At 47.4% G+C, this 27,937-nt stretch overlaps 1 protein-coding gene across 4 annotated transcripts in view; it reads left to right on the top strand.

Moving 5' to 3' along the window:
- Positions 1–4,775: 4,775 nt before the first annotated feature.
- The window catches only part of STAT1 (signal transducer and activator of transcription 1), a 43,003-nt gene continuing 19,841 nt past the window's right edge, over positions 4,776–27,937 (top strand). For 2 of the 4 annotated variants that reach the window (XR_004288386.1, XR_004288385.1), the window contains exons 1-13: positions 8,229–8,356; positions 9,076–9,220; positions 10,473–10,571; positions 16,099–16,188; positions 16,851–16,929; positions 17,843–17,934; positions 18,308–18,459; positions 20,609–20,767; positions 22,305–22,397; positions 23,838–23,897; positions 26,087–26,116; positions 26,202–26,295; positions 27,391–27,432. Coding sequence is in view for 2 of the 4 variants with exons in the window: in XM_032354210.1 (XP_032210101.1) it covers positions 8,229–8,356; positions 9,076–9,220; positions 10,473–10,571; positions 16,099–16,188; positions 16,851–16,929; positions 17,843–17,934; positions 18,308–18,459; positions 20,609–20,767; positions 22,305–22,397; positions 23,838–23,897; positions 26,087–26,116; positions 26,202–26,295; positions 27,391–27,432 (1,263 nt within the window). In the remaining 2 variants the exon portion in view is untranslated. The other 2 variants (XM_032354210.1, XM_032354209.1) reach the window with 2 other exon arrangements.

Here is a 27,937-nt window from a genome sequence, read left to right as displayed (position 1 = left end):
CAGCCAGCCCCGACCTCCCCCTCCGCCGCAGCTGGGGGGGGTTCGAGCCCGAAGGACGCGGGGCTCGCACGAGTGAGCCCGCCCATCGACGGCGGAGAGGACCGGACGCAGGGAAAGGGCGCCCTCCGGGCCCAGGAAGAAAAAAAAGGTGAAAGCGCGACGGCCACGGTCTCCAGCGCCTTACGGGGCTACAGCACATCCGTCGCTCCTTCCCAAGTTCACGGGCGCCGCCCCGGCCCGGCCCCCGCCTTCCGCCCCGTCGGGCCTCCCCGCTCAGACTCAGCCCGCTGGAGGGCGCAGGCAGGTGCCGCCCGTCCGGGGCTGGCGGTCGCGTCCCGCCCCCGGCTCCGACCCCCACCGCACCCCCGCAGGCTCGGCGCGTGGGGGACCCTGACCCGCGGCCCGTCGGTGGGAAAATCCCTGGGCCCGCGCCTGCGCACTGCGCCCCGACTCTGTTCACTTTCGCTTTTCGGTTTCCTCCCAATCCTGCTCCTTCTCGCTCCAGGGCCGTTTCCCCGAAAGCACGTGGGGCGGCTCTTCCGAGCAGCGGCGCCCCTCCCGCCGCGCGCCGGCCGGCGGCCCCGGAGGCGTTTCCAGCCGCCGACAATCTGCGCCTGGGGGAGGGGGGGCGCCGCCTGGGGCGCAGGACTCCGCAGGTGCTCACGACGGTGTGGACCGTGAATTGAAATGTGCTCCGTGCAAGCACTTGTGCAAACGGGAAGAAAATTATATAGTAACCCACCGCCCAGAAACTTGAACATTTTCCAATATTTTCCCTGTCTCTCCCCTTTCCATTTCTGACTGTTCCATGATCTACATTTCTATATATCCTCACAGTAATAGGATATTGTTTGCTTTCCTGCATTTAATTTAATTTTATACGTGGATATTTCCCAAGAACTAGTCTTTGAAAGCATAACTTTCATATTCTAGCATATGAATATCGAAACTGCGGAGAACCAGGAATGGAAAGATTCCTAGAACTGTAACACCATGGAACTGATGAGTTACTCCAGCTTTCAACGTCTCATCATGAAATGTGGTTTCTAGCCTCCTCACCACCCTGACTCTCTTTTAAATAAATACCGGACGAGGGGTGTTCTTACCTGCCATTTCCGATTGAGCGCTAGTGACTTACCCGGCACAGTGTTGATAAGTACTCCCAAGCCTGGCACCAGAGAGTACCTGTCCTTTGTTGCCTTTTTTTTTTTTTTTTAAACCCAAATACAGGTCTTTGCATTTACTCTCTTAAGTATTATCCAGTTGGTGTCCGCACAACATTCTACCCGAAGATAATCCGTCTGTGAATTAGGGGGCTATTTCAGCCGGCCCGGGGGTGGGGGGGATCTCAGGGCCTTACAGCACTGACCACAAACACCTCTTACTCACGGTGTCTGGGTAGGCCGCAGTTCTGTCCTGGGGGGTAGGTGCAGGGGGGTCCTCACATCTCTGCTTCTAGGACTCAGGCTGGGGGAGCCACGGCTGCTTGAGCCTGCCCTCTCCCAGTGCAGAGAAGGAGCACAGGACAAGTGGATCACATCAAACATTCGCAGGCCCAGGTTGGTTAGACCTGAGTACCTCCCATCTGCTTATATTCCATGTCGTGGCCAGAGTGAATGGAGGCAAGGAGTGGGAAGGGAAAGAAGAAAAAAAGAAAAAAGAAAAATAACACAATCTATCAAACATGGTATTAGCAATTTTTTCCAGATTTGTGTCTTTTGCAATGTTGATACAGTTGGTATAGAGATACAGTTTCCTAAACAGGCCATTCTAAGGGGGTCATCACACATTTCACACATTTGGGTTTTTCACTTCTGGATCTCTCGTTTTTCTGTTCGGTTTGGTTTTTTATTGAGTTGCTTTTTCAATGGTCAGTATGTTAGCCACACTTACAAAATACATAAGCTTGCCCCCCTGGAACATGGGCTTTTGGAGGAAATAAGGCTCGGACACTTTCAAAACCATAATATAGGGTGTGTGTGGTGATTGTTGACAAAAATGGAGACACTCGTGTGTCATATTATTTCAGAGACAAGATTAATGATCACGGGGTGAGGTGGTTCCACAAGGAGAATATAGGATTGGGCTTAGTTTTAACAAAATTGAGTCAAATTTGATAGGTGAAGTGAGTAAGGGGCAGGACATGACATTTAGTATGTGCAATACTTGCCAATGGTATGAGCAAAGGGACAGAAACAGGGAAATGAAAAGCTTGGGGATGGAGGCAACTCTATCTTGAGGATAGAGTTTCGTCAGGTAACGGGACAGTGGGAGACAAGGTTGGAGAGAAGGGTAAGGACATTCTGTGGAGGACCCAGACTCACAGACAGTTTGTTTTTACCATAAATGCAATGAGAGTTGTCAAGGCTCTTGAGCAGGTACTGAGTGTATCACTGAGGTTAAGGTTTTAGAGAAATTAATTTGGCAAATACAGTGGAGAGGAAAGGGATGGAAGAAGGTCGTCTCCCTGGTCTCTCGTGTTCCAGTTCTGAAGTGATGCGAGCTACGGGAGAGTATGGTCAATGACGGTACCACAGAGGAGGGGAAAGACAGAGGGAAGGAGGCATCCATAGAACTTGATAACAAGTTCTGACTCTTCTTAGAGTCAGATTTTCTCAAACGTTGTCTGGGCCCTTAATGCAGGTGAGTAGGGGGGGGAGGGCATTTTTGGGTGGCCTGGCATCTTTTCTTACAGAAGGCAGCTACTTTGGTACCAAGGGTCATTGCTATCACAGATCAGTACTGCCTTTGTAAGGGTGAGGATGTGACCGGAAGGAATGTATAGCTGTGGGAAGAGAACTACAATAGAAACACATTTAAGCATATCTGTGGGAAAATAATTACTTTTCCTACCCAAGTTTGCCTTAGTCTTCAAGGCTTGATTCAAGTTCCATCTGCTTGAAGAGCCGGCTTATCTGATGGGCGTACTTCCCGGTAAGATCAGATCTAGGAGCACCTGGGTGGATCAGTCATTCAGCGTCTGCAGTCAGCTAGGTTATGATTCCAGGTTCCTGGGATGGAGCCTGTACTGGGCTCCCACCCAAGGGGAAGCCTGCTTCTTTCTCTCCCTCTCTCCTGCTTGTGTTCCCTCTCTTGCTGTCTGTCTGTCTCTGTCAAATAAATAATAAAATCTTAAAAAAAAAAAAAAAGATCGAATCTAGGCTGCTGGCCTGTGGGGTGCCTACCTGGGGGAGTGCCATTTAAGCTGAGTTTCTAGCTAAGACATAAAAGATGAGTTAGCCAGAAAAGAGGTTGGGGGAAAGCCGATGTTGCTCCAGGGGGCTTTCCAAATGGAGAACTGCTGGTGAGAAGTCCTGAGTTTGGGGAAAGAGCTGGGCATATTAAAAAACTAAGAATGCCGAAGTACAGAAAGGAAAGAGTGGCACAAGATAGGATTAGAGAAAGAGATAGGGAACCAAGGCTTTGTAAGCTATATTTAGAAATTTGAATTCTGTAAGAAAAGCCATCATGGGATTTTTCAAGTTGGCAAACACATGATCTGCTTTGAAATAAAAAAAAAAATCACTCAAACTGCTGCATGGAGAATGGATTAAAAGGGAATTAAAGGCAGGGGACCTGGCTGCCTCGGCTGGTAGGGCAAGCGAGTCTTGATCTCGGGACTGTGAGTTCAAGCCCCATGTTGGGTGTAGAGATTACTTAAAAAAACAAACTTAAAAGGGGGCCGGCAACGAAGAGCTTACGTGAGGCAGCCACTTGGGACTCTACTGCAATTATCCAAATGGGAGAAAAGTGGAGATGGTATGAGACAGAGGGAAGCTGGTGAGACTGGAGGAACATTTGGGCAAGAAGAGTCAACGAGGCGTGAGCACCAGGCGTGGGAGCTGAGGGAGAAGACGATGTCAGGGAGGCCTCCTGGCGGACACATGGCGGCTCCAGCAAAGGAAGGGCAGGTTTGAGTCGAAAGATGAAGAGTTGGTTCTGAATATAACTAGTTTGCAGACCCGACCGGAGAGCCTCGTGGAACAAGGGAGGGCTGTGCGCGAGGGCGCCGAGTGTGCAGGAGGTGGACAGGACGCGCAGGTGCGGACAGACGGACGGGTGCGGACAGACGGACGGTGCGGACGGGACCCACGGCAGCCCTCCGCGCTCGCTGGCAGCTGTGCGTGCGGCCGCCACACGCGCGCGTGAGCCTGTCCGCCAACCCGAGCGGCTTCGGACCCGGACAACCGTTCAGGTGGACAGCTCGGCCACGGAGGAGCGGAGACCGAGAAAGGTGCCGCGGGGGCGGGAGGACACAAGCAGGAGTGAGTACTGAGAACTGATGGGTCGGCTGTGCCAAGCGCGTCCGAGGGGTCAGGCGAGGGCAGAACCGGGCCCGGGAAGCAGCCAGCAGGTGAGCCGCCCGACTCGCTCCCAGCTCCCAGCGGTCCCGGCCCTGGGTTCACAGACAGCGGTTTAACGCCAGGGTCTCCCAGCCCGGGCCTCTGCGAACACAGACATCCTCTGAGCTGCCGTCCGCAGTGTCTGGCGGTAGCCGCCCGCTCGCCAAGTTGCAACGCCGGGTCAGCCTCCCGACGCCCCGCGGGGGCCCTGCTTGCGGCCCAGGGAGGCCTCGGCGGGTCGGCGCGGCCGCGGTCGCGGCGGGGAGGCAGCGGCTCCGCGGAACAGCCGCGTCCGATAGGCCGCGCGCGGCAACCGCCCGCTGATTGGCGGAGGCGCGAGGAGGCGGGGCGCCGGGCGCCGTCTTTTCTCCCAGCCGCTACTTTCGGTTTTCTTCAGAGTCGGCCGCGGGCCCCGCGCTCCCGCAACGACGCCCGTCCGACCCCAGACCCCTCAGAGGTGAAGCGGGTGCGGCGACCCGGGACAGGCAGCCCCGCGGCGCCTCCGCCCTCCGCTGCCCGGCCCGGCGCGCAGAGTGAGTGGCCTGGGTTTGCGGGGGTGGGGCGTTCCAGGACCGCGCGGTCCGGGTCTGGCCGCCGGACGCCCGGCGAAGGCCGCTCTGCAGGTGCACGGCCGCCGGGGAAGCACGCGTCCCCGGCACCCCGGGGTCCTTCTGGGTGAGGAGCCAAGTCGTGCCCTAGCAGGACAAGTCTTGTGGAGTAGATTTCCCCTGTAAGACACCGCCGCGGTGCCCTGACCCCGCTCGCCCTCCGCCCCGCCACTCCCCCACGGGCGCCTCTTCTTCTCTCCACAGAAGTGACCGTTTGCTTGCGGCGTCGCCGGACAGCCGCGCCGGCCGGACGCTCGCGCCTGTGCATGCGCCCCCCGCCCCTCGCGTGCGCGGCGGCCGCTCGGCTTGGGTCCTCAGCCCCGCGGCGGGACGCGAGGCGACAGGTCAGTAAGGGTTCGGGAGAACGAACGGAGGAGCGCCTCATTTGGACTCTTAGTCCTGCGTCTGTGTTTAGAGACGAAGGAGCTCCATGTCTTCCTGGAAAGTTCCTGCGACCCCCCAAGTGCTGTTAGTCTTTGAAAACTGGTGGCGGATCCTGAAGAGTCTGGGGGGTCTCTGGGTGCGTGTGCGAGCGACTGAGCTTTGGGTGTTGTGTGTGGAGGCCCGAGAGGTGGTTCTCACGTGACGGCAGGAAGGCTTGAGCCGGGACAGCCGCTGCCTCAGGACGATGCGGAACCCAGACTCGGAGGAGCATCACAGGATTTGCCCCTTACTTTCTGATTCAGTACGAAATAGACGGGATTTCAATCCAGTAAACTTGAGTACCTACGATGGGCAGGACACTGTTGGTGGTTGTTTTTTGTTTGTTTGCTTAAAAAAAAAGGTAGCCCTGGTACCTCTGAAACTTCCATCACGCAGGGGAGGAAGCCTAGAGCTTCATATGGAGCTGACACGGTAACCGAGGGTGCAGAATGCGTGCGGGAAAGTCCAAGAAAGCTTAACTGCCTCTGGGAAAGTCCTAGACAGCTTTATGGAAGAAGGGGCTTTTGTGTCTACCTTTGAATCATGGTAGGACTTAGGCGGAAATTCCTGGAGAGGCTGTTTTTTAAGAGCCAGTGACAGCTGGAGCAGAGGGGAAATGTTGGGCATAACCAAAACACTAGATAATTAGGTAACGGGTTTGCTTTGCTAATGGATGCATATAGGGTCAGGGTGCAAATCAGCCTAGGAATGGGCAAACTGTAGCAGTTTTGAGCAAGACAGTGATGTGGTCCACCTGTGTACAGCAGGAGGCTAGACTGGGAAATAGTGTTGGAAGCTGAGAGGCAGGAGGTCTTGGGACTGGAGGGAGGAGTCTGCGTAACACTGGAATTTGAGCCAGGTGATTGGGGATGATCATGTCCCTCCTTGAGTTGGCTACAGGTTTAATGAGATGACACTGATTCTGGATCTGTTAGCATGCATTGATTAATCGCCTGCTCCGTGCTCTACTAGCTCCTCCAGTCTTTTTTTTTTTTTTTTTAAAGATTTTATTTATTTATTTGGCAGACAAAGATCACAAGTAGGCAGAGAGGCAGGCAGAGAGAGAGGAGGAAGCAGGCTCCCTGCGGAGCAGAAAGCCCGATGCGGAGCTCCATCCCAGGACCCCGGGATCATGACCTGAGCTGAAAGCAGAGGCTTTAACCCACTGAGCCACCCAGGCGCCCCAAGCTTCTCCAGTCTTAACAACTGCACTGTTGATGGGGAAGTGAGTTGCCTGAGGTCCTGCATCTAGTAAGAGGTGTCATGTCCCCTCTGGCTAACCCCGTGGCCAGCCGATTTGCTGTAGGCACATCTTTATTACACACCTGCCAGGGTGGGGAAAGAGCCACAGGTTTGGAGTCACCCATGAGGTGAAATTAATTTGAAGTGCAAAATCAAATTCCTATAGCAGGTATGCCAAGGAGTGGGTTTGTGTCATTTCCACCGGCATTTGTGATGGTAACTAGCTTTATTGTCCCACCATATCCTTGCTTTTCTTCGGAAGGAAAGTCATGGAGTAGGCATGACTTCATGCCTCCACAAGTGTGCTTGATAGCAAGCATGCATGGCTTTTCCATGCCCTGCTTGAAAATGCAGACCCCTTCCGCAGAGGCCTGGTAGGATGCGAGCCATGTGTACCCACGCTGCATGAGCCAGCTGTGCGCTGGTGTAAATCCCAACTTACACTGTGGTAATGGGAGGCTCTCCGTTTTCTGCATAGACGGTAGGACTTCCTTAAATCAGGGGTTTGTTTTCATTTCCTTAGAACTGCTTTGCAGAAAATGACTGACAGTTATCCAAAGAGACAGTAGTATTCTAGTTTTTGAAATTATACTTAACAGTGTTGTTTCCATCTTTAAATTATTACTGAGATTTAAGAGTGTTTGTACTACTTTTATTGTTCTAAGTAGACCAAGAAGAAAATCTGTTTTAAAAGGTATAGGACAAAAATAATTCATGTTAGCATATGAATCACAAAGTATAAAATATTGGTTTAAAATTCTTTGAGTTAAATTACAGGTGTACTGTCTTTTTTAAAATATTTAATTATTTATTTTAGAGCAGGACCATGAGAGCAGGGGGAGGGTCAGCAGGAGAGGGAGAGAATCTCAGACAGACTCCATACTGAGCTCAGATTCCAGTGTGGGGCTTGAGCTCACGACCCTGAGATCATTACCCGAGCCAAAATCAAGAGTCAGATGCCCAACTGACTGAGCCACCCAGGTGCCCCAAATGTACTGTATTTCTAAGAGAGCAACTTTTGGAGGGTTCTTAGGATTTGTCTGGAAGCAAATCTAATGAAATAATGTTTTTCATTTTTTATTCGATAAAAGTACAGATTCATTTCAAAGTCATATCATGAGCCCGGCACTGTTCTGGAGATAGAGTGTTGAATAGTCCGCTTACCCTTCAAATTCTTCCCTTCATTCATTCCTTTTATTCCTTAGAATAAAAAAAAAAAATACACGGTGGGTTAGCTGGTGGTAAGTGCTATGGAGAAAAACACATCAGGGCAGAGGGATAGTGTTTTATGAGGTGAGATATGATGTCAACTTAAGTAAGGGGCCGGAAAGTCTTCCCTGGTATGTTGGCATTTGAGCAAAAGGCCTGAAGGTGTGTTTTCTGGAGAAGGAAAAAAACAAACAAACCCAGACTTTAATTAAAAAAAACAAAACAAAACAAAAAAAAAACCAGACCTCAGAATGTAAATACCATTTAAATAATGTATTTCAGAGACAAGTTGTGTTTTGGATTAAGTAAGATACTTAAAAGAAGCATGGTGCTAGATAACGCCTTCTTTGGAACTGTGCTCTTCCATTCCTGACCTAGGTCTTGTGCTCTGTTTCCTGGTAGGATGTCGCAGTGGTACGAGCTGCAGCAGCTTGACTCCAAATTCCTGGAACAGGTTCACCAGCTCTACGATGACAGTTTTCCCATGGAAATCAGACAGTACCTGGCACAGTGGCTAGAAAAACAAGACTGGTAAGGGATGCCCACTTGAAGATTTTCTGTTTTTAAAGTGATTAAGTGGCTTGGAGCTGCACTGGATAAGAGATGAATCTCATTGTAGCCATTTGGACTATCTGTTGCAGAATAATATGTTGGTTTGAAAAATGGCATCTCTACAAAACTGTGTTAGTCATTAAGAGCTTGTATGTAGTTTGTCCATTGAATTATGACGTGCACTCCTAAATGCTTTGAACAAGTTAGATAATGTTGGCACCAATTATGTCCCACATTAGGATCCAGGTTAGAGAAAGAAGTAAGTTAAAAGAAACAATGATAGCCTAATTATGGTAACACATTGATTAGAAATAGGAAGAAGGTAATAAAATTAGGAGGTTATCTCTAAAAACTTGATATGTATTCTATTTTAAAATTTACTATATGCTGATTGCAAAAATTTTAAATGGCACACAAAGTAAAGGCCCCTGTTGGTTTTTTTTCCCTCTCCAGCGATAATTACCATTAAGAGTTTTCATGCATGATGTGAGTTCTGGAATTTTTCATCCTAATTGTATGTAATGGAAATATTGTACAAGCTGCTGTTAAAAGCAATGTCAGTCTTAAAAGAAGGAAAAATAACCTAGGAGAATGCTTAAGATTTGGTTTCTTAAATAATTTTCATTAGCAAAGTGATGTTTATTTTGTCTGTTGAAAGTAGTACCTGAAATGAAATGTGTAAATTTTCAATCTCCCAGGGAGCATGCTGCTAATGACGTTTCATTTGCCACCATCCGTTTTCATGACCTCCTGTCCCAGCTGGATGATCAGTATAGTCGTTTTTCTTTGGAGAATAATTTTTTGTTGCAGCATAACATAAGAAAAAGCAAGCGTAATCTTCAGGTATGACCTGGTTTTTGCCTTATAATTAAAATGTTCCCAAGCCTATGTAAGAGTTTTTTTTTTTCATTGAGCAAATACTCTTGAGTATGCATTCACTGGTATTTTTAAAAGTTTCAGAGATGACAAATAAACTCTCTTTGTATTGCTAATATTTTATAGCATGAGCAAAGTAAAATGTCGGTTCATTTTGTAAATACATAAGGAATTTCCAGGTTTAAGTGTTATTATCTGTTAGGTGTCAGTAATTCTGAGACAAATGTGATGCTGTCACCTTCTTTTACTACAAGTTGTTGAAATTGAAACCAGGGGCAGGGTTACATTTTAAAAGCCGTGAGCGGTCCTACCATGCAAAAGCTCAAAGGAGCTGTAGTAGTAGGCCCGTCTCAGCCCTTGGTGTCCAGATGAAGAATCAGTCCGGAAAGATTTGATGACCCAGAGCTCTGACAGACTGAGTGAATTGGAACAAGGCCCCACTTTTCCTTGCTTTTGGAAGAATTGCCCTCCCATGGAAGAAAAAGTCAGGGGGAGTCCCAGGCCGGAGACAATGGGCTACAGGGTTTTAAGAGTTTTTCAAAAGGCTCCCATCATCCCTTAAGACTGGCTACTCTATTTACTTTTGTCACAACAGAACTTTTCTGTCTCAGTGAAGGTGAGAGCGATCATTTTCTTATTTCAACATAACCAAACTTCAACTTAGATAGTTAGAAGCTTTTCCTTCCCTTGTGAATGTAGCTATGCTTTTATAATACCAGCGACGGGGAAATTAGGTGAGATTTACAGAAATTTGCTCTCCTACAGACTTTGCTTGAGCACACCTGTTATAAAGAGCCACGTTGCCAGCATTTTGCAACCTGCTTTGACAAGGAAATAGAAAAACTGAAAAGAATATCTTTGGTAAATTCAAAGCAGAGACCAACTGAAAACTTAATTGAGAAATATCATTTGCATTGTGTCAGAACCCTAACGGAACATAAATGGCCTCAAAAACAAAGAAATAAAAGTAAAACTATTAGCAGAACTGTATATGAAGATATTTGGGTTTTTTAATCAAGAAATAATTTAGGTATGTGTATTTACTGGAAAGGTTTTGTTATAATTTATTAAGGGTATTTTATTTTTACTAAAAATAGCTTGCATAGAATTTAATAAATACTAGAGGAGGCTTTTCGGTAGATAGGAACAAATTCAATTTATAATAGTATACAGTGGCTTAAACATTCTAAAATGTGTTTTTATTCTAACCCATATCTAGGATAATTTTCAGGAAGACCCAGTACAGATGTCTATGATCATCTGTAACTGTCTGAAGGAAGAAAGGAGGATCCTGGAAAATGCTCAGAGATTCAATCAGGTACTTTTTTTTCCTAAGGGAACACTGAAGATTGTAGTAAAATAAAAATGCATTCATTTACCCAACAAATATAATGAACACCCTGTAGGGAAAAGTCCTCTGATCTTATAGCCCCAGGAAATGGGAAAGATCAGATACAGAGATTGCATAGACCTGGGCTTTAAGAAAGGACTGTGATCTGTTGGAAATCATTCTGGTGAGGGAGAGAGATAATACATAAACAAAATATTTTCAGATAGTGACAATTCCTATGCAGATACCAAAGGAGGATACTGAGATACAGTAATGAAGTATCTGGGGAGTGGGGTTATGTCTTTAGATCAGGGCAAGGGTTGGGCAGGGAAGGAAGCGGCAGACAGAGGGAGAGGAGGCAGAAGTGGACTCAAGAAAGGTGCAGCTGGTAGAGGTAAAAAGTGGCAGATTATATTTGGGACATGGTACCGATTGGGCTTATATTGAAGGATCAGACATGGGCGTGAGGGAAAGTGCAAAGCGGAAGATGACTTGATGGTTTGCAACTTGAATCACTTGTAGCTATTGTTCATCGTGCTGGGGAGGAAAGAAAGGATGGGGGACGGCTTTTGTAGGACATAGTATGTTTTAGAGCAGAAGAACAAGTTGATGGGAAAATTAAGACCTTTGTTTTGAATAGGATCGAATTACCTCTCTCTTTTTTTTTTTTTAAAGATTTTATTTATTTGACAGGCAGAGATCACAAGTAGGCAGAGAGGCAGGCGGAGAGAGAGGAGGAAGCAGGCTCCCTGCTGAGCAGAGAGTGTGATGTGGGGCTCGATCCCAGGACCCTGAGATCATGACCTGAGCCGAAGGCAGAGGCTTTAATCTACTGAGCCACCCAGGCGCCCTGAGTTACCTCTTAAATGTACAAGACATCCAAACAGAATGAGTCAGATTTGTTTTGGCACCGAGATTTTTGATCAGAGTTTTACTAATATTAATACAAACCACCTTGGCGGTCAGGGCTCAGATTTTTAAAATCGCTGTGGCATCTGTTCATCCCCTTCTTGATGGCTGAGGGGCCAGAAATAACCAGAAGGCAACGAAACAAAGTTGTAAAACCACCGTTTGGGTTGTTCTGGCTAAGACCCTCCGCTATGAGGGGGAGAATGCCAGAGTAGTAGGATGTAAGTAGCAGGGTGAATGCCATTCTCCATGCGCTTTCTGGGCATTTGATCCAGGTTTTGTGAATCCTCTGCTTCCCTGAGCATTTAGTTCGGGGTCCACTGGAAGCTGCTGCACTGAGCATTTCAAGAGATGTGTTATTTGTTCTCAATTTGAGCTAGCGCATCTGGCCCCTGGCCTCATGAACGGAAGTGCCTCTCAGTGTTGGCCGCCTGGGCTCCTCTGCAGGCGGTATGCTTGTCTTCAGCATGCGTTCCGCAGCTGTGAGGTTTTCAGCAGGATGTTGGGACTGTGTGGGATTTTCATCTTAATAACACCAGGCAATGGTCTGGCCACTCCTGTATGTCCTACTTGAGAGGGCCGCCAAGAGCAGAGATAGGTAGAAGAACCAACTTTCCACCTTGGCACCCAAGCATTTCTCGCCTCACATTTGGCCCCGAGGCCCAGAGTAGGGGTCTTCTCTCCCAGATCAGCCTCCTCTCCTGGGTATGCTTTGGGTTTTGAAGGCTTGCCAGTGGTTTTCTCCCCTTTAGAAATGTCGGTGATCTGGGGAGAGGACCATCTTAAGCCTCTCAGGAGACCGCTGAGCTACTGGTGAGCACCTTTCAGGAGGTTTAGTTGACCGCCCAGCTGAGAACGAGAGAAGCAAGACCTTCTTAGGGTTTGAGGGAAGGATCTGGATGTCTGAGGCCATCAGGGAAAGGGAAATGGCCCCCAAGTTACCCAATCTACTATGGGCTGGGAAATTGAGAAACATTTCTTTGCCATTTCTCCCCCTTGTTGAAGTAACTACGTTTTAATAATGTATCTTTTATGCATACTGACTTATGATGCGTGATGCCTGTATTGGGTTCCGAGTAACCCCATTTTGGCGCCGGGGGCATTTGGAGAATCTAGATGAAACAAGAGTGTCCATGACTTGACTGACAGTTGTGCAAACTGATAGGTACATAGGGATTCAAGAAATTCAACAAGTTAAAAACATGCAAACTTGAGAGTCTGTTTATAGTGTTCAAATTCTATGAAATTTTATAGAAATGTTGGGATAGGAAAATTTTTTGTTTTAATAAAAGAACTTTTAGAAAGTATCTGTAAGAGAATATTTTTAAAAAGAATATTATATGTAGATACTTCTTAGTAAACTATGAATGTTTTGTTTGCTGCCATTATTGCACACTAAGCTTTTTCTTTCTCGTGTTGTGTGCCCACATGTGTACATGCGTGAGTGTGTGCATGCGTGTGTGTGGCGAAAAAACTCTATGTGTGGATAAAATGTAGGTCCATAGGGTTCACCACAGGGATTGGTGATCGGTTCTTTCAGACTGGAAGGAAAGACACCAAGTGGCTCTCGGGTTTCCCTTTGTTAGAGTTATCAGGGACTGGCTCAGTCCGTTAAGCATCTGCCTTCAGCTCAAGTCCTGATTCCAGGGTGCTGGGATCGAGTCCTGCATCGGGCTCCCTGCTCAGTAGGGAACCTGCTTCTCCCTCTGCCTGCCGTTCCCCCTGCTTATGCTCTCTCTCTCTCTCTGACAAATAAATACAATCTTTAAACAAAAATAATAGAATTACCATATACTGAATACTTTTCTCAGGACCTGTGCTAAATATTTTATAAACATCATTTAATTTGAATAAACGTTTTCAAACTGTCACTGAAATTAAGTATTCTTATCCCCGTTTTACAGATGAAAAAACTAAGGTTGAGGGGTCAAGTACTTTGCTCAAGGCCACGAGCTAATGAGTTTGGAATTTAAACCTAGAATTGTGTGACTCTAAAACCCTTTCATTAGAGAAGTTGCTTCATCTGTCTTGGGGGTTCAGACTTGGGAGATGGGAGAGGAGGGCATTCTGACTGAGACCTCTGGTGCCCATCCAGTGCCTGTCATGTGTCCTCTTATTTGGACAGCCACTTGTTCCATTGAAGAGAAAGCCTCCCTGAGCAGACTAACTTGGTCAGGGGTGTATGTGGAGCTCAGTTCTAATGAAAACCCTCCAGACAGGGTCTATATGTGGTGTAGGTGTGAAATGAGAAAAGAAGAGTAGACGAGTCCCTTCCAACTTCAACGGTTTGTGTAAAGTTTGCATTTAATTCCAGTTCATGTGCAGTGTAACAATAATTTCAGGTGTAGAATATAGTGATTCAGCACTTCCATACCCAACTTGAGCGTTTGCTGTGCAGCAGAGGCAGGAGGCCATATGGAGCTGCTCAAAGCGACAGCTCCTTCTGAAAGGCCCGAGCATCCCTGTTCATTCCTCAGTGACACGTGGGGCACCTAGCGGTACCAGTCAGTGTAGAGGTTTTTAATGCACACTTGATACAGATATAATTCAGACACTTTGAACTCTGCAATTCCAGAGTATATAAAAGAAGGAAAACTTCCAGAGTTTTCTGTAAACAAAGAATCACTTTGATCACCTAAACATAATAAAGATAGAACAAAAAAGAATATTATAGACCAATTTCACTTCTGAATATCAATGTAAAGTTCTAAACAAAATATTTTAGTGATCAGAATTCAGTAATACTTTAAGAAAACAATATATCACGACCAAGTAGGATTTATTCCAGATTATAATAACAGAGTAGGGTGTGGCGAGGAAATGCATTAATGTAATTCATTATGTAAGTAGATACAAGGAAGAAAAAGCATATGCTTATCTCTATAGTTGCTGAAAAGAGTTGACAAAATCCAACACCCATCCCTGATAAAAGACACTAAATAATATACAAACTGATGGGTACCTCTTTAGCATATTAAAATACATATCTCTCAGTGCTGTAGACAGTGTCTTATGTAGTTTGGAGCACATCAGAACTGTGGCAAGGATGTCCCTTATTTCCACTGATACTTAAATAACGTTATATTGGTGGTATTTGCCAATACAGTTAGACAAGAGAACACCATGAGAGGCATAAGAATCAAAAGGAATGTCATGGAGATATTGGCTGTCCCTGAGTTATTCATAATTTTAATGTGATCCCAATAGAAGTAACAAGTTTCTTTCTGAAGCTGTGAAAGTCGTCAGGAAAATAACTGAGAGAATAGCAAGGACACCTGCAGAGAAATATGGCAAGAAGACGGGCCCCGCTCTATTAGGTACAGACCAAGCCCTCCAAGGTTAAACACTGTTCAGGTTCAGGAAGAGAAAAACCCATGGAAAATCAGAGAAAGTCTACAACTTAAAACCAGGTATGAAAGGAACTTTGTGTGATAAAAATGGCAATTCAGAGCTCTGGGGAAAATAGGAACTTTTCACTAAATGTTGTTAAGACACGTGGACAGCCAATTGGGAAAAAAGTTAAAATTGTCCCCACACTTTTTCACAGTAAACATAAGAATAAACTTCAAATGGATTAGAGATCTAAAGGTAGAAAAAAAAGAAACCATTTAAGTACTAGGTTAAAAATGGGAGAACTTGTTTCTAATCTGTCAATACAGAAAGGCTTTCTAGTAGGGAAAATCCAGATATAAAAGAAGAAAATCCTGTTAAGTTTGAAGGGGTAAAAATGCTCACATAGAATGTGCGCGTGTAGGCCTCAGTAAGGAAGGTCGATGGGCACAGTTTTTGTCACGGGAGGGGCTTTAACTCTAAACAAAAATAGCCTCTTTTTAGAATCTAATCTGTATGAGAACAGTCTCATGTTTACCGCTCTACCATGGGGGGTCTAGGACATTGTCTGACCTTGACTTAATAGTGAGTAAGTCTTGCTGTGTGAATAAACCAGGGAACACCTTAAACAGGGAACACAGAGGTGCTCCTACGTCTTGAGTGCTCTGAAGGGCGAGGACTGGATCCTCTGTGTGTCTTGATTGACAGTCATGACTTCCGAGTAGCACACAGTCACTGAAGTCCGGAATGGCAGTGCTGTCCAGTTTCGACAGGCCTCTGGGTCACCAGGGATCTTGTCAAAATGGGGCTTCTGATTCAGTAATCAGTGAGGCACTGAGAGTCTGTATTTCCCACTAGCTCCCAGGCAGTAAGGTGCTGCTGGTCTGGGGGCCACAAGGAATCGTGAGGCTTTATGACAAATAATTACAGGGTTCATGGGAATAATCTTGTCTATAAAATTTGAGAAACCCTGATGTGAACTTCCTGTGTGGTACCATGCAACTGTATGAAATAATGGAAAATTCCAGAAATACTTTGTATATAGTAGACATGAACTGAGCTGAGTCTTTCTGTAGCCTTTTTAACATTTCGCCAGCATTTTCCAGGGCCTTGAGAACTAGCTGTTTCTCGTCAGCGCTGATGTGGGAAGCTTGTAGGAAGTTTCGGAAGGTCTGGGGGGTAGGTGGTGCACAAGGTGTGGACTCGACTTCGGAGAGTAACCAGCAGGTGACTGTGGCAGAGGAACTCATTGGTAACCACGCCCCTCCCATTGCAGGCGCAGTCGGGGAGTATCCAGAGCACCGTGATGTTAGACAAACAGAAGGAGCTGGACAGCAAAGTCAGAAATGTGAAGGATAAGGTTATGGTGCGTACTGAGTCAATATATATATGTTTAGCCTCTAACTTTTTGTAAGACGAAAAAGGTTTCAATTACTTGAGTGTAAACGTGGTTAACTGATTTCAGTCTTTTAAGTAGTTGAGAAGTTTTGCTGAAGTTCCAAACCATATGCAAACAAAGTAGTTAAGCCAACCAGCAAATAGACTTTTATGGCCCCTGTTACAGCTTCAGACACTGAGCTGCTTTCTTTCTTCCTTGCAAGATTGTGCAGTAACTGTTGACTTTGCCCCATCACCCAATAAACTAGATGTTGCTGCTCGAAATAGCCTTTGATGGCTGCGCTTCTCAAGTTGGCGTGTTCCTGGGGTTATGGAGAGCCCCAGGACAAACATGGCTCCTTCTTTCTCAAGGACCTGTTTTATTCTGAGCCTGGGAAGGGAAGCATTAAAGTAGAAATCAAGGGAAGCCAGTCTGAAAATAACCATATGTCTTCCTCTTAAGAAAATTATTATATTCTTATTAAGGAAATAGAGATTATTATGTATGTGACTAGAATTTTGCAAATGGAATCCATGTTTGAGGGTGCAGGATGGTTGCCAGGGTTTCTGGGTCCTACAGAAATGATAATTTATTTCCCAAAGTCTTAGAAAGCAGGTTGGTGGGAAAACCTATTTATGTCTTTATTGTAGTGTATAGAGCATGAAATAAAGACCTTAGAAGATTTACAAGACGAGTATGACTTCAAGTGCAAAACGTTGCAGAACAGAGGTAAGACTTAACGTCTAAAGCAGTGCCCATTGGCTGTCCTTTCCTCTGTTGACACGAGATGAAGAAGGCAAGTATGTCTTCCTGTTTGCCAAGTGCTTTATGGCTCTGAACTGCTGGTCTCAGCTTCTTGATGAGGCGTTAACCTCTGTACTGTCGACCTTTTGAGCAGGTTCCCTTCGCAAGGGGCTGTCTATTCTGTGCCTCATAGGGTAGTTAGCAGCAGCCCTGATTTTTAGCCACCAGATGGCAGTAGAACTATACCTTAATCCCCAGTGGTGACAGGTCAGACACTGCCACATGTTTGGGGGGAGGGATGGCAGGACAGTATCACTGGCTGTCCACAAGGCTCTGTGTCACTCACTGTACTTACTGTACCTAGACCCCTGATTGATGTAGCCAGACAGGTGTGTGGAGTTTCCCAGCTTGAAGCTCTTTTAAATGATGCAGCTCCATACGCTGGCTGTAACCCTCGCGATCACTTGGAAGATACCGGGGTTGATCTGGGGACATTATTAGGACAATTTAGGGAATAGTATGAGAGAAAGGAACCTCAGCTACTTCTTCCTAATTGTGTACTTCTCTTTCAAAGCTGCACATACACTTTGTATCTCGGATTTTGGATTTTGTTGGTTATATTCATTTAAATAATATTCTGACAACGATTTAAGAGCTGGATGGTACTGTTTCCAGTTTACATGGGTCATTGAGAACAAGAACTTTGTTTTAGCCTGTCCAATTTTTTTAAACTGATGACATTTTTTTAGTTTTGTTCAGTGAAAATTAAAGATCAAACTTGGATCTGTCAACAGATAACATTTGGATTCTGTTTCTTCTAAGTGAATGTGAATCTTGGATTTAGTTGGTTTTGGTTTTTTTACATTTATACTTACCTGCCATCTCTCTCACTTCACAGAGCATGAAACCAATGGCGTGGCAAAGAATGATCAGAAACAAGAACAGTTGTTAATCCAGAAGATGTATTTAATGCTCGACAATAAGAGAAAGGTAGTGATTCACTTTCCAGAATAATGTGTTGCTTTTGTCACAGACTATAAGTAATGGACATGAAGTTTAGAATAGAGGAAATATTATTTTTATAACCACTTGGCTTAGAGCCCCAGTTGAAACATTTGCTTTCCTTTTTTTTTTTTTTAAGATTTTTTATTTATTGTTTGACAGAGAGAGAGAAATATTACAAGCAGGCAGGCAGAAAGAGAGACGGGGAAGCAGGCTTCCTGCTGAGCAGAGAGCCTGATGCGGGGCTTGATCCCAGGACCCTGAGCCACCCAGGCGCCCCTTGCTTTGCTTTTTAAAAATATTTTTAAATTCAGTGATTAAAGATGAATCGACTTCACTTTGTCTCTTCCTCTCCCTTTAGGAAGTAGTTCTCAAAATAATAGAGTTGTTGAATGTCACGGAACTTACCCAGAAAGCCCTCATCAATGATGAGCTGGTGGAATGGAAGCAGAGACAGCAGAGCGCCTGCATCGGGGGGCCCCCCAACGCTTGTCTTGATCAGCTGCAGAACTGGTAAGACTCCAAATCTGACCGCCAACCCCATGAGCCCATAAAGTGTACATTCCACTTGTTAGATGAAAGGACCCCGTTGAGACTTCTGTTGAGACTTTGATATAGCCCAGCTGCTCCTGGCCCTGGTAACACTTGAAAAGTGCACATTTTTCATGCCTGTGGCCGAGTTCAGCCAAGTTCTGCTTGGTCTGGAGCAGTCCTCTCCCTACTGTGCCTGTCCCATGGGATACATCATTTGTGCCAAAACACTGGTGGCATAGTCCTCACATCACACAGCTAACTGCTTGAGCCCTAATGTTTAATTAAAAAAAAAAAATAGCATGAGACGTTTTCCAGGCTTCCATGAAGTATCGTTTGGACCATTCACTCAATCAAATATCTAGTAAAACCTTATTAAATGCTGTGTGTCAGGCTAGGACCTGGGAACACACGATGAGTGGCGCTTGGTCCTACCAGGGAGGAGTCTCCGTGTGGAGGCGGAAGGTCCGTTCCTCACCCTGTGCAGTAAGAGGCCGCCGCTGCTCTAATGAAGGGCTGCCCAGGGTTCCGGGGAGGGCGAGGGAAGCGGTCACCAGCAGAGTTTCCGAGAAGGGCTCTTGCACTGACTTGAGAGTGAAGGGGAGTCCTTCCTGGAGACCGGCGAGGAGGCCGGCAGGGACAGAGGCAGAGGAGAGGAGAGGAGAGGCTGGGCGTGAGAGGGGCCTGCGGAACCGCATCCTGGAGGGCTGGAGGACGGGTGCGGCGCGGGCGGAGGAAGGTGGAGGTGGCAGGAAGCAGGAGGCTGCTGAGGCGGTTCTCACGCGGCGCTAGGAACAGGACTTCATCCAGTGCGCGCCGATGGGCCTGGCGGGGCTTTTGGTTCAAGTGCAGGGTCACTTCTCGGGGTTTTTGTTTGTTTGACTTGGGTTACTCTGGCAGCAGTCTGGAGGATATGGAGACAGAAAGGCCAGCCAGGTGACCGTGAGCACGCTCATGTCGTCCAGGGGAGGGCCGACAGACCAGAGCGGGTGGCAGTGGTGGGTCAGAGTGGGGGTGAGGGGAGGGCGGCCTGCAACAGTTCCCGAGCGCCCAAAGACCACAGATCTCAGCAGGTTCTCTGAATGGCTTTTTTCTTTTTCAATTCACAATTAATACTTAGCCGTTCATTTGTATTCTGTGGGTTGCCTGCTTGTACTCCAAATTTCTGTCAGAACAGAACTTCCCAGCCCAGTGTAGCCCCCATAATGGGCCTTGAGAACCACTGACACCCCCCATCCCCCGCCCCGGCCCCCAAACCTCTCCTGCTGTCTAGGGAAGTCCTGGGCTGTCCGGAGCCCCGTTGTGGTCATTTGTCGTGTTCGCATGTGTGCCATGGTTTGAAGGAAGTTGGGAAGCCCCAGTTAGGATCCCCAGGAACTCGCCCCCTGCCATCAGCCCGCCTCTCCTTCAGGCTAAGGGCTGCTCCTTTGGAACTGGCTGGATTCAGGAAGTGAAACCGTGCAGCGGAGATGGTTCACTGGGAGAAGATCTTCCTCTGTTACCACACCAGCTAGTCAAGCTGCAGTCGCACAGCCCGACTCGGCTCACAGGCCCTTTACTGGGAGGAACGAGGGACCGGAAAGCAATCACGAGTTTCCTCCGTGGTTTACATTTTGAGTGCCTAGACCGAGCGCTTTTGCCGCCTTCTTTCAGTTCAGTAACACGGTAACCTTCCTTCCCTCTCCTCCTCCTGACCCCGGCCTGTCGTTCCCTCACCGCGCGGCTTCCCCAGCTTCCAAGCTCTTCTCTTGCTCCTCGTGTCCTGATACACAACCTGCACGGCCCCTCGCTGCCTCCTGCATCACCCATCACAGCATCTCCTTTGCTGTGTCCTCTGCCTCTGCCCTCCCTGCCTGTCCCTTTAAGTCCCGGTCATCGTGCAGGTCAGCAGAAGTCACAGGTCTCCAGCAGGCCCCACCTCCACAGGTCTGGGCTGAAATCCGTTGATTTCTTCTTCCCACATAATACTCTCTAATGGCGACGTGAATCTTGTTCTCTGTGCAGAGAGTGGCCGCGTGGATAACGTCAGGTGTTCTCCGGGGAAACCACTCGCCGGTTTCCACAGTTCCCTGCAGGCCGGGTGGCCTGGAGGCAGCTTCTGATCGAGGCCCCGCATCTCGTCCTTTCCCAGGTTCACCATAGTTGCGGAGAGTCTGCAGCAGGTGCGTCAGCAGCTGAAGAAGCTCGAGGAGCTGGAACAGAAATACACCTACGAACACGACCCTATCACAAAAAACAAACAAGGCCTGTGGGACCGCACCTTCAGCCTTTTCCAGCAGCTCATTCAGAGGTGATTGAGGGGACTCGCTTGCACGTTCTGCAGTTATTTTACTGGGGAGAAATTTCACCGTGATTCAGGTCACTTAAAAGTTTAATACGTTGTGTAAGTTGTTTTAGGGTGGTCACCTCTTCCTAAATGCCTTGTCCGTACCGTCCGCTCTGCGGCTCTTCATTCTCGTGGCCGGCCAGCCTGGTAACTCACCCATTCTACTGCTCCCTCTCTGGGGGCCAGTCTGTGCCGAGACCTGCCAGTCTGTCCTGGGGCGGTTTGTCCCCTCCTTCCCACTCCAAGGCCCCATGTGTTTCAGGCTCTCAGATCGTCTTGCTGAACTCATGCAGTCACTTCCCAAACATGTCCCTTCTCAGCCCCTGTGACGCTGTGCTTCCCCAAGCAGTGTCCAGCCTGGCTCTTTGTCACCTGCTCATCCAGGCGGAGCCTTTCAGCTGGACACTTGGGCCCCAACTCCCCAGCCTGGCCCCAGCTGACCACTCCAGGATGAGCTTCCCCACACACCTCATTTCCAGGCAGACCTCGTCCGCACCAACTCCAGTCACTTTGCCGTGCCTCTCCTGTATCCTCTGCCCCCCAGCCGCCTTCTTTGAACCTCATCTCAACATTGTAAGCTCCTGGGAGTTTCAGCTTGTGTCTTGTCGTGAAATCTTCCCAGAGTTCCCAAACATGTTAGCTCCCTTCTGGATCTGCCTGGCTGTCTTTGTTCTTCTCCCATTCTGGATTCATTATGTAATTGTGTGTGGATTTCTGTCATCTGTGACATGAACTGGAAGTTCCTGGAAGACAGAGATGTGCCTTTGTCCTCTTTTATCCCCCACAAGGACCTTGTGCAGTGCCTTGTTCATGGGCAGTTGTTCCAAGTATGCTTCGTAGATAAATGTACTGGGTAGAAGGATAAAGTTCACACTGCAATTTCTGTGTGTGTGTGTGCTAACGTGACATTATAAAAAAATATCCTTGGTTCCCTGTGGCTCGTGTCCAGACAGCAATACCTCAGTGCTGTATTTTGAAATAGCAAAGATATTTATTTCCTTGGGTTTTGGAATGCAAATGTGATCTTTTTTAAAATGAAAATGCATATTTGGAAGTGTTTATTAGATAGTAAGTATTACCAGACTGTCTTACTAGAAGTACAATTTTCCAGAGGATCCTGAAATATCCATTTCAAATTATGGTAGCAAGCAATGTGTTACACGGTTCATTTTCAACTATAGTGAAATTTCTTTTTATTTTTTGTTTATGTTTATTTTTATTTTTAAATTGAGATGTGATTGGCAAACAACATTCATCAGGTTCAGGTGTAGGACATAATGACCTGACCTTGTATCTATTGCGAAGCAATCGCCACAGTGAAAATGTGCAAATTTGCAAATTTGTGCAACTCAGGGTTTTGCTTGTCAGAGGTATCACAGGTCACACTCTGATCTCATGCGGCGTGCAGATGTGGGACGGCTATGCCCTCTAACCCCCCTCCTGTTGGTACTGCATCAGCCTTAATGGAAATGCTAATCTGCACTTTGCTTGGAATTTACAGCTCATTTGTGGTGGAAAGACAGCCTTGCATGCCAACTCATCCTCAGAGGCCGCTGGTCTTGAAGACCGGGGTCCAGTTCACCGTGAAGTTGAGGTAACCAAGATGAGACAGAAACCCTGCACCTTCAAGTGTGTGTCCTCCCCTGCTACACCACACTGTCGCGGAGGGTACTTAGAGGAAGCAGTGGTGCAGTAGGCATTTCGATGTGAATTCTTATTTAGAATATCTAAGAGTCCATCTTTTCTATTAAAAGAAATAGAAATGTAACAGATATTTATGTACACACACGCACACACGATTCCCCCCTGTAAATGTCATGTGCATTCACTGTAAACAGGAATTCGAAAGGGCAGAACTGCATCTAGTAGATGCAGAAGTTCCCAGCAGTTTTGTGCCCTCCTGAGAACAAGCTGGTAACCTGGGCTTCACATAGCCCCGAGACCATATGTGTGCGAGAACATGGACTCGTGACTGGTTTTTCTGGTGAATGGGGTCAGAGCTTCCCTCAGTGTTCCAGAGTTGTCTGTGATCTAAATATCTGTAGATCACTGTGGCAAACAGCCTAGTGGCAGTCCTCCCTCCCGGAATTCTCTCCATGTCTACACAAATATGGAAATAAATACAGTTGCGTGTGTGTGTGTGTGTATATATACATATACTTTCATACAAAGATACACACATACGTAATATTACCCGCAGGATTTTAGTTTTAAAAACTAAGGTTCTGCTATACGTGTTGTTTTGCAACCTGTTTTTCTCTGTGATTATAAATTGCAGAAGTGTTTCCATGTGAGAACTTAGGGCTGTCCTTTCTCTGTCAAATAGCAAATTTCTTTAGCTGTTCTTCTCCTGGTGAGCAGCTGGGCTCCGAAGAGCTGGCCATAGTCCTTGCTCCTGGGGTGCCGCTCAGTTAGGTCCCGGTGAGGTTCCCTGGCTGCTGGTGTTTCAGCATCACACCCGAGGACCCGCGGGGGCCGAGGACCCACCACTAGAAGGGGCACTAGGAGCGCAGTCCCATCCGCCTGCGCCAGTAAGTGGAGCGGACCAGTGAGGGGCTTCTGCTGGAGGTCTCCAGCTCCTCAGAGAAGACACGTGCACATCTTCTGCAGTCTTTCCGTTTTCTTTCCACACCACCTGGAATGACCACAGATGCTACCCTCTCTTTCCTCATTATGGGTCAGAGTTATTTTTTTTTCTCAACAGAACAAACATTAGATAACAAGTTTTAGTAAAAAGTACATTTGCTACTTTTTTGCCCATATAATTGTCCCAAAGTAGAAGTTTTGATAGACCCCAGTGTTGGCAAGGCTATATAGGGAAGCAGGGACCCTCACTCACATTTGGTGGGAATTTATGCTGCAAATGCACTTAGAAAAAAATCCCAGTAGACGTATGTAGATGTCGATGCTATTTTTTGTAATTAACTGGAGGGAGCAGAGATTATTGACATGGCCACCCGTAGGGAGTTGGCATAATAAATAGACTGTAATAGATAATTTTTAAAGTAATAATGACTTTTATTTTTCTTTGCAGACTGCTGGTGAAATTGCAAGAGCTGAATTATAATTTGAAAGTCAAAGTCTTATTTGATAAGTAAGATATCTTTTATATTATCTAAGATACACACACTATCAAGATGCTGGTTTTGTTAACCAGACATGGACTGATGTGCTGGGGCTATTTCTGCGTGACTGCAGGAGGTTTAAATTGATGGCTCCCCAGAACTGATAGCAACAAGCCGGTGCCGTCTCAGACTATAAACAAATGGAAGAATGGGCGTTTTATGCCTGTGAGCTTGTACTGATCAAGTCTTGAAGCACCAGGCCTGGCCTGCCGCCTCTCCTTCCTCCTAGGCCAGCCCCGAAGAGGAGGGGCCCTTGGGCGCGCACCAGACTGTCTCATGCAGTGATTCTGTGGCCATTGTGGGTTGTTTCTGGAACGCAGCTGACAGCATTTTGCAGAGACTTTGTGGGGCCTGCTGGATCCACCCTTGTCTTGGCAGCAGGGACCCGGAGTGGGCAGAAGTTCTCACGGGGGTCTAAACGGAGTAGTCCTATCCCATTTGTCCTTGGACACTAGACCTGGACTAGTCTTGAACTAACCACTGGCTCCCACCCCGCCCCACCCCTTACTTTTTTTTTTTTTTTAAGATTTTATTTATTTTTTATTTGACAGACAGAGATCACAGGTAGGCAGAGAGGCAGGCGGGGGTTGGGGAGGGAAGCAGGCTCCCTCCTGAGCAGAGAGCCCGATGCGGGGCTCCATCCCAGGACCCTAAGATCATGACCTGAGTCGAAGGCGGAGGCTTTAACCACTGAGCCATCCAGCTGCCCCCACCCCTTGATATTTTTAATGCTTTTTTGTGTGTGTAACGTACTCGTTTAACAAGTTTCAAAACCATTTATGATGATCCAAGTCATTTTCCTCCGGGGTTTTGTCTTTCTGCTCTCTAACGCTGTTCTTCGCTGTGCTCTGTGCCTTTGTCTTTCCTGCCATCAGCTGTGGTTTCTCTGTGTGGCAGCTTTTGGTGCTTAACACATCACCCCAAAACATCAGGCTTAAAACCCAAAAGCTTATTTCTCTTATTCTGTGGGCTGTAGGTGGTCTTTCTGGTCTGGATCAGCTTGATTGTTGCGGGGGGTGTCCAGTGTCTGAGGTCCTGGCTGGGATAACTGGGCCCTTCTCTGTGGGGTTCCTTTCAAGGGGCTAACCTGGGCTTTTTTGCATGGGGACGGCATTCCGGGTGGGTAAGAATAGCCACGTGTGATGCGTGTGGGGGTGAGACTTGGAGCTTGTGCGGCATCCCTCCCGACCATTCTGTGGGCAGATCCCAGTCAGAGTCACCTGGAAGGTTCCAGGGACAGGGAAATACACTAATATCTCTTGAAAGGAAAAGAGGCAGATGTTGTGGCCGTTACACTGTGCTCTGTCTCTCCTTTGGTTTGTTACTGCTCTTTCGTCCTTTCTCTCTGTTCCACTCTGGGTTTTCTTCTTAGCTCTGATGAGGCACTATCATGCTGTTCCTTTTTCTTTAAGTTCTGCGCCACCACCACCCCCCGCCCCTGAAATGGGGGCAGTTGGTCACTCACATAGCTAATGGTGATTGTCATTCACAGCAATGCTGAGCTTCTCGTTGAGCTAGGAAAGGTCGCTGGCCCAGGTACCTGGGAGCCCAGACGTGACAGAGTCAGCACGGAATTGATGCTAGAGGCCAGGCTGCTTGAGATTGAACCTCAGATTTAAAACTTAAACTTGACTGTTTCCCCCAAATAATTGACTATTCTGGTCCTTTCATAAAAGCATTAAGGATCAGAGAGACTAAAAAAGGATTTAGCTGTCATGCTAGAAGTTCACTAATCACACAGCTGCAACGGCTCTCTCTTAGCTTGGGGCCTCACACAAGGCAGGCGACTGCTCAGGAAACAGCCAGAAGTGCAGCTTATTTATGTCTGGGGAGGGTGCGCTCGTGCCCTTGCACCCGTGGTCTAGCTCACCACTCTCCGTGTCCTGCAAGGTGGGCGCCGGTAGCACCACATCTTACAAGTGAGACATATGAGGCCTGATGGTTTATTTGCCCAAGGTCACTCAGCAATGCTTGGCAGAGCTCGTGTGGGTCGATTGGGGGCTGGGGGGCCAGGAGTGAAAGGACAGAAAGCCCACAGGTGTAGATTTTGTATGGTCTTTTACTCTATTGTATACTTCTAGATTTTTGTTAAAGCTCATCTCAAAATTTAAATGCACATACATGATTTTATATATATATGTGTATGTTTCTTTTTCAGAGATGTGAATGAGAGGAATACAGTAAAAGGGTATGTCAAGCACCTTGTACTAGATTTTACTGTGTTTGTTTAGAAGTTCCAAGCCTTTTAAGTATTTCTGCTCTGTATTGTCTAGATTCAGGAAGTTCAACATTTTGGGCACGCACACGAAAGTGATGAACATGGAGGAGTCCACCAATGGGAGTCTGGCGGCGGAGTTCCGGCACCTGGTAGGAGACCAGCTTTCCTGTTTCTGTGGGTTGTGTGTGGCTTAATAGGACCCATTTTCATTGGAATGGAATCCGGTTCGCTGTGTGATGTGGACGCACCCCTGGAGAAGGCTTTCTAGAGTGTGTGGCTGCTGACTTCACGCTGAATCTTCCTTTCTCCTCCCTACCTCAGGCCCGTTCTGTGCCCGTGCTCTGCCAGTATCTTCTCCAGAGATACTTGCTGGGCCACAGCCATCTCGCAAAACATTCCATAACCCAGTGTACATATGAGTGACCTGTGCCTGGTGCCTCTGCGACCTCAGTGATCACTGATCATTGCCCCCACATCCTGCCTGCTCCTTCTCCCTGCTCCAGGTGTGGCAGACCCCCGGAGTCTCTCCTTGGCCCATTATTCACTTTCTCCTTCCTGGCGGTCTTGCCCCCGACCACTGCCCCCACCACTTTGTCTCCAGCAGAGTCGGCCCATTCCGCCAGGCCACAGAAATCCTGCGGGGAATTTTAAGTGCCTTTTGCCTGCCTCTGTGAGGTGGTTCTGACATGTTGCCCCTGACCCTGGTGTGCTCCCTGGGCTGGAACCTGTAGTTAGGGTCACTGGCAACAGTTCCATAAGCCGGCAAATTGATAGTTCGTGAAGCTAGACCTTATAGGAGAGCCTTGGTCCAGACGTGGGAGTCGCACAGTGCCCAGAGCTGCTCTCAGAGCTCCAGAATGCTTCCATTAAAACCTCAGGGGTTGAAGTCCTCTTGAGGGCAGGCTTAGCTGTGCCCTGAGCGGGGTGGGGGCGGGGATGAAGCAGTTAATGAAAGTTAAGGGGGATCATTCAGAAAAGCTTGCACGGGGCAGGGGAAGGGAGTAGGCTGTGATTCCCTGGGATCCTTCCATGGTCACGTGTGTCCGCATGGTGTCAGGGTGCTGGAAAGGGGCACTTAGGCTTAGGAGCCCACACAGGGGTCATTTCATGTCTTGTTCTGCATTCTGAAAATCATTTCACATCCTTTATTCTTTCTAAACCGTGACTTCGATCTGATTTGTAGATGAAAATAGCAACTGTGAGCATTATCATGCCGTTTACTAAGGTGGTTTCTTGTTCTGTAGCAACTGAAAGAACAGAAAAATGCTGGCACCAGAACTAACGAGGTGAGTCCTTCTCTGTTTTGAATGGTCTCTAAGAGGCAGGTGTGTCCAGGCAGGTTGGCTCAGGGCCGCTGCACCTCAAAGAGGGGTCCTCTCCTGCAGGGGAGAGGATGGGCTCTGAGACACAGTGTATCTGTGATAACAGTAAAAATCCACTGCCTTCACGCTTTCTGTTTGTCAGAGGATTTCGCACACAACGTCGCTGGGCCCTCCCAGTAGGCTCCTGTGCTACTCACATCTCACATGCAAAGAAAGTGGATCCCGGGAAGTTTGTAGGATGTAGCTAAGGGTACATGGGAATTACTGTGTGAGCTGGAACTAGAGGCTGGTTTGGGGACTGCCGTGCTGAAAACTGAAGCGTGGCAAGAGGGTTTTCTCACCCCTGCGTTCCCTACCCAGAGGCAGCGTGGTTCTGACAGTTTCCTTTTTACAGTCACTGTAATGCATTAAAAACTGAACTGTGGACAGAGGACAGAATGTCTGGAGTTGGTTTGGTTTGGAACGATTT

This window comes from Mustela erminea, chromosome 8, assembly GCF_009829155.1.
Source record: "Mustela erminea isolate mMusErm1 chromosome 8, mMusErm1.Pri, whole genome shotgun sequence".
Taxonomy (NCBI): Eukaryota; Metazoa; Chordata; class Mammalia; order Carnivora; family Mustelidae; genus Mustela; species Mustela erminea.
The sequence above is the reverse complement of the archived record's forward strand: the minus strand, read 5'-3'. Positions and strand labels throughout refer to the sequence as shown.